This window comes from Pipistrellus kuhlii, unplaced genomic scaffold (genome assembly GCF_014108245.1).
Source record: "Pipistrellus kuhlii isolate mPipKuh1 unplaced genomic scaffold, mPipKuh1.p scaffold_m20_p_3, whole genome shotgun sequence".
Lineage (NCBI taxonomy): Eukaryota > Metazoa > Chordata > Mammalia > Chiroptera > Vespertilionidae > Pipistrellus > Pipistrellus kuhlii.
Window position 1 is genome coordinate 95,837,031 of NW_023425529.1, and position 11,608 is coordinate 95,848,638.

Consider the following 11,608-nt stretch of genomic DNA (forward strand, 5'->3'; position numbering starts at 1 on the left):
ATTCAAAATCCAAATAGTTCATGTAGTCAGACATACCCTGAAGGGTCCCTGATTGGAGAGGGTGCAGACCAAGCTGAGGGACATTCCCCTCCCTGCCACTAGTTATTAATAATGAACTACGACATTCGCCAATGACTGATTATTATAATTGTGTTGCATTCATTTCCCTTATGCGCACATGCACCATTTCTCTCCACTAGCAGCAAATATTTTAGTAGCCTATTGCCATGTCATTAATCTTATGCTGACTTGTTTGGAGTGCGCAACAGGAAATTTTTCCCTTTGGAAGAACAAGAAAAATAGGCTTATTTGCGTTACGCTTATTAACCTGTTAACTGGGGAGTTCCCTTTTTAATGACACAACCTGTAACGGGCACATACTCTTTCACTAGGACGTGTCAGTACGTCACGCCCGGAGGATGTAATTTCATATTTTTTTTTATTTATACTTAATGAAAATAAATGAAATATTTTCGTTTATTTATATATATAAAGCACAAAGGAAAATACAAAATTACAAAAAAAAAAATAGAAAAGAATACCGACAAAAAAAAAAATGGGCACGTCGAATTAAAAAACTATAAATTTTACAAATAATGATAAAGATTACAAAAATAGCCGAAACCGGTTTGGTTCAATGGATAGAGCGTCGGCCTTCGAACCTAAAGGTCCTGGGTTCGATTCCGGTCAAGGGCATGTACCTTGGTTGCCAGCACATCCCCAGGCGGGGGTGTGCAAGAGGCAGTTGATCGGTGTTTCTCTCTCATCTCATCGATATTTCTAACTCTCTATCCCTCCCCTTTCCTTCCTCTCTGTAAAAAAATCAATAAAATATTAAAAAAAAAAGATTACAAAAAATATATACTGTCCCTCTCGGGGTGCAACATATATTTCAAGGACGTATTCATATTGTTCCCGATATTGTTTACGTTTGACGTATTTATAGGTCCCGCTCGGTTAACAGGTTAATTTGTATAGTTATTCAGTGTCTGATAAGTTAATGTTAAAAATATTTTACTAAAATGTTCTATTATTTTATGTTAACAATTACTCATTTATTTCAGCCCTTTATATTCAGCATGTCTCTATCGAAATAAACCCATGTTTCTATGAAAATTAAAGCTTTTGTTTTTTTGTGACCCACAAAAACCTAAATCTTGTTTATTTGGCCCGTGTTAGCCTTTGAGTTTGACATGCTTGGAGTACAGAAAGTGGGAATGTGAATGACAAGAAGCCCATCCTGAGAAGATATGGGGAAGTACATTCTAGGAGCGGAGACAGCTAGTGCAAAGTCCTTAGGTAGCAATGGCTAACCATTTATAGAATGAAAAAGAGACTAGTGTGGGAGGAATACAATGAGCCAGGGTACAGCTAACAGCTGAGAGACTGGAGATACAGGCTGGGACAGATAAGTGAAGCTCTAAGGCTGTGAAGATTGTTGGTATAAATCTGTAGCAGATAGGAAGGAAATAAAGCAGGAGACTGTTAAGATCTGACTTATTAGTACATTCTCCTGATTGCTTTATGAAAGCAGTCTGTAGGGGGCAATAGTGGAGCCACAGAGACCAGAAGTCTAGGTGGCAGATGCAGTGGTGGTCAAGGTAGGATGGACAGTGATGGAGAGCGCAAACTATTTCAGGCTTATGCTACTAAGGGTGGTCCTTCCTAGACCACTTCAGCAGGCAGCATGTGTTTTCTCTCCTCAAAATGACAGGGAAGGACTTGCAAATACTGTCTGACTTGGAATTCTTGTCTTCAGAGTTGTCAGCAGTAAAATATAAGCTAGTATTTGGCAAGAGAAAGCATAGTTTACTTTTAGGGCAGTCTGTATCCTTTTAAAAGAGCTGAAGGAAGAATAGACAGGGACAAGGGAAAAACACACAAAATTTTTTGAGATATATAGTTCTCAATTTACGAGTCTGGAGATGACATTGACGGAGAGTACCAATCCCAGAACATCTGAATAGAAAGGGACCTCAGAGGCCAATTAGTGCAAACCAGCACCTACTAGTTGCTAGTTTGCACTAATTGTTAAAAGGCAATTTTTAACAATTAATTAAAAAGGAATTTTTAACATTTTTTTTAACTCAGAAGTTAAAAAAGCAACTTTTAACTTCTCTGAACTCAGTTTCCTGACTTGTAAAATTACAATAATAAAACTAGCCACTTTCTGGGGTTGTATAAAGATGAAATGACCTGATATATGTTAAAGGCCCAGGACAGCACCTGGGCAATTTCTTTTGTCCTGAGCCACAACTTCCCCAGCTTTTCTTTTCTTATCTGAGGCTCAGATAGAATTAGAGTTTGAATCACACAGTAACTTGGTTAAAGACCAGGTTAAAATTTTAGGACCCCTAAAGTTCCATTTTTCTCCTCTAGAAGCTGTCCTTTGTGGAGAGGCTGAGCTGATGGAGCTGCTAAAAAGTTCTTTGGGGCCAAAATTTGGGGAGTTGGTTTAGACCCATTGTCTTCCCTGCTTCAGTGTCAAGAGCAATGCACTTACCAGGCTGGCTGGATTCGTCCTGTCCCCACATCACAGTCATTCTCACTGAGCTCCTTTCATCCTCTTGCCTCATATACCATCTCTTCCCTCTACTCTCTGAGTTGAGCCTGAGGTCAGTTCAGTCATTCCTAATGACTACTGAGCTTTATAGATTCCTCCCTCTTCTGAACTTCTACAATGTTATAATCCATACTACATAATTCTGCCCTTAACATATATTCTCTCATTGTTTGTTGTTGCTTCACTTGCCCTTGTCTTATCATTCCAATCAGAATAAAAGCTCCTTAAAGCAATTTTACACTTTAGTTGTATCCTCAAGAAAATGTGACAACAGTAAGCCCATAGCCTATGGTCAAAAATACCTGTGGACTAACTGGCTGGACTTTTTAGGGTTCTTTCAAGGCAGACTATATACAGTAAAAGGCTAAAATAATCCAAGCAGCCGAAACCGGTTTGGCTCAGTGGTAGAGCGTCGGTCTGCGGACTGAAAGGTCCTAGGTTTGATTCCGGTCAAGGGCATGTACATTGGTTGCGGGCACATCCCCAGTAGGGGGTGTGCAAGAGGCAGCTGGTTGATGTTTCTCTCTCATCGACGTTTCTGACTCTCTATCTCTCTCCCTTCCTCTCTGTAAGAAAAATCAATAAAATATATTTAAAAAATAAAATAAAATAAAATAAAATAAAATAAAATAATCCAAGCAATGAGGACAGTTAATAAGGCATTGAGTGAGCTTCATCCACCAACCTTAGAGATCAAAGTTGTTATTCAAAGAGGTGTGTGGGAACAGTGGAACAGAAAATACATTATGTGATACCATACTTTCCTTGTCTAGACAACTGTCTTAGTTTTTTTCCTCCCTGGGTGATGCTTTTCACGAATATAACAAAAGGAACACGTGTCCTAATGGTAAGTTAACTTTTCTCAGTTCACCAATTTGGCTCCTTTCTGGTTACTTCTGACTGTTTGACAGCCTATTTATTCACTAGAAGGAGGGACTGGATGACTGAAGTAACTATTTCCTAACTGCATGGTATCCCTCTCCTGTATCCTGTATCTCCTGAAAACACTTATGTAATGGACTTAATGTCACCCCTATGAGAACTAACTTCCATCTTCTATTAATCTAGGGCTTTTCGTTCCTTTTGAATCAGTAAGACTAACTTTCATGAAGTTCCTATACCATCTTGCAGACAGGGATGTAGGATCATCAGTGTGACCTTTTTTGATTAATCTTAAAGGGTTTCAGATGGCAGGCATTGTTTTCTGTTTAGATAATTTTCTATCTTCTGCCCTATCAAGGACTTTTAACTATCACCAAAGGCCAAGACTTGAACACCACAGTAAATAATATCACAGCACTGTGCCATGAGTCCTCAATTCACCAGATAGATACTAGGCTACAGAGAGGTGGGAACAGTGGGCACAATTCTGTCATCTTCAGGAGGCAAAAATCTGAGAACGCAGGGGCATGGGATCTGGTTTCAACTTGTTGTCACTGACCTTAGGCAAGAAATGTGACTTTTACAGGCCTGTGATTTCCCTTCTCTAAAGTAGAGGAAAAAAAAGACTTATCCACATCATGTCCCTTATATCTTAAGATCCCACCATAAAGTAAGAAAGCAAATGTTTGTGAAGCCAGGAAAGTTTTAGAGAAAAAAACAAAGACTAGAAGGAGATGGATGGGAATGGGTAGGAGAGGCAGAATGATAAAATGTATACATAAGAGCATAATAAGAGGTCAAAAGATCCGCTCAAATGGAAAAAAGGGCCCTAAGTTCAGTTTTAAGTATGGCCTCAAGTAAAACAGACTCACCGTCCTCAATGTCATAGGCATAGGCCGAGAGGCGCAGCGTGGTGGCACAGTACTCGCATTTGAAGCAGCTCCGATGGAAGAACTTGCCTTCGGCACTCAGTCTCTCCATCACGTAGACCCGCTTCTGGCAAAAATAGCACGTGTCGCTGCCTCCCAAATTCTGTGGAAACTCCTTCTTTACTGAACCCTATAAAGGGATGTGAGGCACACATGTCAGGGCAATGTCTCCAAGAGCTGCATGATCCTTTCTTAGGTGAAACCAACCCTTACTAAGAGATTTTTTTTCTGAGTCTGACTAAGATGCTCACTTTGCTCCTGGCTCTCCCAAAGAGCAGCTGCATTACTAGTGACTGTCTCACATATTCCACATAGCACACAACACCAGTGGATTCTGAATTCATGTGATTCAAGCCAAGAGAAAACCTGAGTTTGTTTCAGAGTTTTATAAAACTCAAACCAAGTTTTTTTTGACACAACTGTTTTTTGAAGGTAACATAAAAATATATATTACGTGTTCATGTAGTTCAACATGGATGTGGGTTCCCTGGACTCTAGAGCAATCACTTTTAGAGATATTAAAACATACAACATTCTAATTAAAACAACTATCACTTCCTAGGAAATTCAGCTACAAAATTCAGACAACCTGAAAAAAATTACCACTTGGCACATACTGTGTGTTACTACACTACTTAGAATGAAGGAGGTGTGTTTGCCATAGCTGTGTTATATCTAGAGACAATGTCCTTAGTATATATCTTACCAGTTCCTTCTTGTCTAGAAGGGTTTTGGGTTGTTCTTTCCTTTGAAGCTGATTGGCTATCTGCTCAGCCAATGAGCTCACTCCACCCGTGTACATCTTTATATACTTCTATTGGTTGGAGATTATAAAATGACCAGAATGAAGGGAAATGGAAGGAAAAAATAAATAAATTAAGAAGACAGGAAAAAACTCTTTGAAAGATATAAAGTGAATTCAGAGTGCAGCAGCAAACCATGCCCACACAGTGTACAAAGAAACAAGGTGGTAAGAAACACAGGTGTCAATGTCCACATAGAGCACTCAGGAGAGGCAGGAGCAATTAATCCATTAAGGAAGAGCATAGTCTTTCAGGTCTTTTTGGAATATAGAGTGTTGTGTAATTGGGAGGTAGGAGGTTGGAATGAATGCAAATACAGAAAAAAGTAAGAAGGGCCTATATCCTGGTGATTGGAATTACATATAGAGAACTTGAGAGGAATGATGCCCATCCAAACAGCAGATGTCAGACTGTTGACAGCATGATTCAAGGATCTGGTGGCTTGTGAAGTTATTTCCTCATTTAAAAAGCTCGTTCTTGCAAAAGCTGATGCTCTCTTAACTAATAGATAACTTTCTTCCTCATTATTAATACTTCACTCAAAAGCCCTGTCACAAACATAAAATATTCCTGAGCTTTATCTGAAAGACCCCTTCTCAGCCTATTCTCATTGTTGACTTTGTGTTCCACCAAGGCACTAACACCAAAGCCTTCCATGCTGGGTTGAGCATATTAGACATAGCTGCAGGAGGCTAACACATGTAGCATATAGACAAGTTGCTCAGTTTAGTCTTGGGTAGTCAGAATATGTTTCTATTCCACAGAATTTTTTTAAATAGGTTGAAACAAGATAAATCTACTCAATCCTTTTTCCCTAACAATATTGAAGTAACAGGAAGAAACTATCAAGTTTTCATTGTAAACATTCCTGCTAGGAAACCTAACTTCAAGTCTGTCCCCAGGGAAAGAGGTCAAAGTCTTGCTGGCAGTCCTTTAGAGATTCCACGCCCAGGTTACCCTTCCTGAGTGGGCCAAGACACCTATGTGTCTGACACTTCTCTCATAAACTATGTGGAGTAGGTTCTGCCTACCAAGTTTGAGGAGCCTGACTCTAATTCTGACTTAGAGCACACCAGAAGCAGTTGCCTTGAGGATGCCAATAACTCTAGTTAGAAATTGGTTTGCATGGACAAACACAAAGCCATGTGTGAGAGAATCACTGGCCTGAGCAATGGCATGCCCTGGGCTAGCAGGAACTAATAAGAGAAGCACTGTAGGAGAACACTAACTTTATGTAAAAATGGGCAAACAATTCTGTAAGGTTTAGTTGGAACTAAAAAGTGAGATATTTTTTTATTTAAGTTAAGGAGATTTTCAAGAATTGTTGCTATTTGCTCTTTAATGCTATAGTATTATAGTGGTTGAGAATAATAAGTGGCTTAAGTTAAACTTTCTTCAGATTAAAGTCTTTAGGAGAGCTGAGGCCTGGAACAGATAGACAGCAGGCAGAGTTGAGCAGATTGTTTAACAGCTTCATTCATTTTGCAACAGGTAAGTGAGGGCATGGGCTAGATGTCAAATACGTGGCTGGGAAACCGAGCAAGCCCTTTTCTTGCACCAGAAACCAGCAGTCATTACATCTTATAATCAGCAAAGACAGTTCAGGGCTGCCGGCCTGCAAAAGCATTTGTCACATTCAGTTCTCAGTGATGTGATAATACTGACAAACAACCCCCCAAAAGAAGTTCTATTTGTTTCTGGCATAAAAAACAGATAGTTTCCTTCTTCCTATTCTTAGGAAATAGCGACAGCATAGCAATCCCTGGCTTTATACTTTTTCTGCCACACATGCACATGCTTCCACACATATATTCCATGATCTGCTATAGGCACGAGAATATGAAACAAATAGGAAAGGCAAAGAGACCCTCTGTTCTTTGTAAACTACTGTATTGCTGTTTCAGGTCCACTGTAGGACATAGCAGGGTTCATTCCTTAAATGATCACAATTCATGAAGCACCCAATGGCACTGCATATTCACCACTCCATTTAAAAGATTTAATTACACTGTAGTTCATATTTTGTAACACATATTAATATAAAGACATCTGGAGATGGCCAAGACACCTATAAAAAAAGCTAATGGCTGAAAAATAGTTAAAATTTTTTATTATAGTTGAAATATAACAGAAGTGGGTTTATGTCAAAAGAACTTGATGCAATGAAAGCTAGTAGCCTCTTAAACTTAGTTTATACTTACAAACCCCAAATGTAAAACAGATTGTTACGTGCGCGCGCACACACACACACAACAAACAAAAAAACTAGATTCCTATAGGAGACAAGCAAAGTTCAGAGCTCTGCAATACCCCTAGGGCCAGGTGGCATTTGTGTAGGTGAAGTGAGCAGAGGCTTAAGAAGAAATAGAGCTTTGCCAATTTCCAGGCTGGCTACCTGTCGGAGGGAGTCAGAGGAAGGAGAGGCAGGGCGGCTGGAGGAGCGAAGATTAAGAGAAAGCTCCCACTGGTGAACAAAAAATCGTCGAGAAGGTTCAGGCCCTGGCTATAAAATACAAGATGGAGAAAAAAAAAATCAAAGGAAACGTTTTAAGTAAGTTACAGATTGGCCTGACCATAAGGCCAGTTTTGGGTCTTTTTAAATTTTAGACCGTTATTTAAATACATAGTAAAGACATATCCATAGTACCCAGAAGCATGAATGGTTCAATCAAGGCTTGCATTTTGCTTTTAGTTCACCCTTCCCTCCTGCTTCTAGGGATACTTGTGCTAGAATATGATTATCATAGCCACAAGTACTCTAAAAGTGTTCTTACTTCATTTTCCCCATGTAGATAATGCTGTCAGCCACAAGGTGGCCAGAGGCAGAGGCGATGTCCTGCTGACCCACATACTCTGTGCTCTGCACAGTCTCTAACCAGCCTGAGCTGGGATTTCTACTGGGCAAGAGATACTACCACCTTTCACTCCACTAGCCTTATAAATAGCAAACAGTAGAGACAGCAAAGTTAAGCTTGCTACTTCTACATAAAGCCTAGGGATGTTGCTTTTCCTCCTCCGATTGTTAGTGCTCAGAGAAACGCTGCTCACCAAGGAGCCAGGCGAATCCCAGAAATTATCTGGAGAAAAGACCTGAGCTCTCAAGTCCTGGGCAGGATGGATGCAGTATGTGTACAAGTCAGTCCCTTGACAATGAAGGTAGCCAAGAGCATTAACAAACAATGAATGCTTAGTTTCCCAGCAGGTTCAGGTGAAATACTCGCAGGAGAGAGAAGAGTACTATCCTGGTAAGGAGACCCTTTGCCCTCTACCCCAAAGCAGACCTATTGTGCTGCTATTTCAGCCCACACTAACTTCATAGCTTAGAGGGTTGACAATGTGAATGCCACCAGCCTCTGCTCAGCCAGCTCATAGGCTCTCAACTCAGAACTCATGGGCCCAAGGAGGAGCATGGGGAGATCACATATAGGAGTGTGACCCACTAGAAAGAAGACAAAGCTTTCCCAAGGTGGCAGAGCAATGGAAGCTAATAGGGGAAGGGAGGAAATGAGAAGATGGTGGGGCAGAGGGCAGGTGAGTACACAAGTACAATTAGGGGATAGTAGAAAGTCCTGCAAGAGAACATAAGAGACTCTTAAAAACATCTAGATAGGACTTGCACTAAAGAATCTGGAAATCAGCCTTTTGGTAAAATGAAGAAAAAAAACTCCCTGCAATTTTGCTATCTTTCCTCCTGTACACCACAGCCCTAGACTTTTAATATTCTCTCCTTGCCCAATTCTCCTTTTATTCAACACTAGAGGTCCAGTGCACAAAATTCGTGCACTAGGGGAGGGGACAGTAGAGGAGGGCAAGCCCAGCTTGCACCCTCTCGCAGTCCAGGAGCCCCCGGGGAATGTCCAACTGACGGAATAAGCCAGTAGTTAGACAACCTTAGTGCTGCCACATAAATGGGAGAGACTCCAGCCACCACTGCTGCGCTTGCCAGCCATGAGCCCGGCTTAGGGCTTCTGGCTGCGCAGCACTCCCCCTGTGGGAGTGCACTGACCACCAGGGGGCAGCTCCTGTTTTGAGTGTCTGCCTCCTGGTGGTCAGTGTTTCATAGCAACCAGTCACTCCATTGTTGTGCCAATTTGCATATTAGCCTTTTATTATATAGGATACTTTTCTCCATTCTTCATGTCAGTTTCAGTAAAAATCATTAAAACCTCATTAAATATATATTCCCCAAAATGTAGGGCATTGCCCCACTCAGTGAAAGTGGCTCATTTTCTTTTTGAGAAGAATATAGAATGGGAAAAAGACAGAGGCTGGACACACACAGAGCTCATGAGGAAGCAGTCCCAAAACTGAACAAAGCAGAGCTGGGCCGGGGGTGAGGAGATGAAAAGGTTCCCACTCTCCACTTCAGGAAGATTCCTTCCTGCTACCCCAGCACCTGGTACCAAGTGCTCTTGGCAGTCCAGATCACCTGATTTTGGCTCAGTGACAAGATACAGGAAGATAGCACTATGGCTAACTTCCCAATAGATCCGAGAAGTAACCAGATTTGCTGCTGAGCAATAATTATACTTCTCAGAGAGCAGAAGCAGAAGGGGAGGTAAAAGTTTTTAAAAGACCCCTGTGAAATTTGCAGCTGCACAGCTACAGCTACTCATAGGTCATCTTTACAGGTAACAATAACAACCAAAAAAAAATTTAATAAAATAAGCAGGCTTTTAAAAATGGGCCATCTCTGCTTTTCATCAAATTATACAATAGCCAGGTATAAACAGTAATCTCCCCTTTTAGTTTTTCAGAAAAGATTGGCTCAAGCCTTTTAGTTGCAACCCTATCTTGTTATCACCTTCTTTCCCCTACATCAGTAAGAATTCTCTTGGTATTTCTACCTCAAGGTACTCCACTGTCAAATGAGCTAAGCAAATACCTCCTGCCTTTTGATCTAGAGCCTTGCCCTAAGTCATACCTGGTAGTCAAATGCTATTCTGCCACTGGCACATATATTGGAATGAGAAAGGTGGGCAGAAATGGGAAGTCATTGGGCTTTTTAGAATTATACAGACTTTCAGGATCCATACCTGATCTGAACTCTGGGTGGGTGAATGCTACCTGCAAGGATCAACACTGTTAGCAAAATATAAAACAAAACAAAACAAAACAAAAAAACCAACTCTGTCTCTTGGCTGGGTTACAAAAGAGTACAAAAAGCAAGGGGAGAAGGGACCATCCTCACCTTCCCTCTGCCCCCCACCCCTCCAGCGTGTCCCATCTGTGTGGCTCTCAGTAGCATCCCATGCCATGGTTCATGCTCTTTTACCCTCTCATGATGGGGACTCTGCTTGCCACAGCTGTCAGCATCAAGATCCCTGTGCGTCTGTTGGCAACAAAGTAGAAATTTAAGCTCCATCAAAATGCTATATTTGGAACTACTAAGTGACAGTGCCAGAAATTTAGAGTTCTTTTCAACACAAATCCCCTGGCTTCCACTAAGCCCCATTCCAAGGAACCACAATCCCATCTATATCAAACCCTGTGACCCAAGGACAACTTTTGGCACAGCTACTTTGCCCACCTGGGCTCCCAATAAATAAATAAAGAACTAATTAGTATGGCACTGGCTGGTGTTGCTCAGTTGGTTGGGCATCGTCCTATGCACTGAAAGGTTGCCAGTTTGATTTCCAGTCAGGACACATGCCTGGGTTGCAGGCTCAATTCCAGGTAGGGGGCATGCAGGAGACAGCTGATGGTTGTTGCTCTCACATCGATGTTTCTCTCTTTTCCATTTCTTTCCTTTCTCTCTCTAAAAATAAATAAAAATCTTTAAAAGAAAAGAAAAGAACTACTTAGTACAAAGGTGGGACAAACATATTTCTTTCACAGGGTGGTACAAGATCAGAGGCATTAAGTGGGAGGTTTAAAAGGAGAGATAGGTTAGAAGGGTGAAGCTTTCCATAGACAGCATAAAGGGAAGGTGAGAGATGAAAACTGGCTGGAATACATGACAGCTAGAAAAATCCAGAGGGAAGTACAGGATTGGCAGTGGTCCCTTCATAGGAACATGGGACAAACACATACTTTTGTCAAGAGAGAAGAGGACAAAGACTAGAAGTGTTTTTCAGTAAGCAGGAAAATACATGTGACTGGGTAGGAACCTGTAAGACAGGACATGGCTGCCTCTGCTGATTTGAGACAACCACTCAAGCAGCAATCCTAGGGGTAGAGGGACAGAAATTGCCGCTCCTATCACTCTTTGGATAACTGAAAATTCACCTATGGCCTCGTCCTGGTATGTAACTGATCCAAAGTTTCCGGTATGTCTACTCTTGTCCAGAGCCCATGAGCATATTGTCTCCACAGGCAGGATAAGGCCAGAGTTTGGGCTCCAGAGTCACACCATCCAGAATCTGTTCCTGGACCATCTGTGTGACCTTGTACAAATTACCTCCTTACTATATGACTCAATCTCCTCATCT

General features: G+C 41.3%; 1 protein-coding gene across 16 annotated transcripts in view; it reads right to left on the minus strand.

The window, feature by feature from the left end:
• The window catches only part of MICAL3 (microtubule associated monooxygenase, calponin and LIM domain containing 3), a 262,563-nt gene that overhangs the window by 129,089 nt on the left and 121,866 nt on the right, over nt 1-11,608 (minus strand). For 11 of the 16 annotated variants that reach the window (XM_045588548.1, XM_045588555.1, XM_045588551.1 and 8 more), the window contains 4 exons: nt 10,453-10,509; nt 7,573-7,680; nt 5,081-5,188; nt 4,318-4,504 (listed from right to left, as the gene is read on the minus strand). In XM_045588548.1, the coding sequence (XP_045444504.1) occupies nt 4,318-4,504; nt 5,081-5,188; nt 7,573-7,680; nt 10,453-10,509 (460 nt within the window). The remainder of the gene's footprint in view (nt 1-4,317; nt 4,505-5,080; nt 5,189-7,572; nt 7,681-10,452; nt 10,510-11,608) is intronic. The other 5 variants (XM_045588559.1, XM_045588558.1, XM_036455628.2 and 2 more) reach the window with 3 other exon arrangements.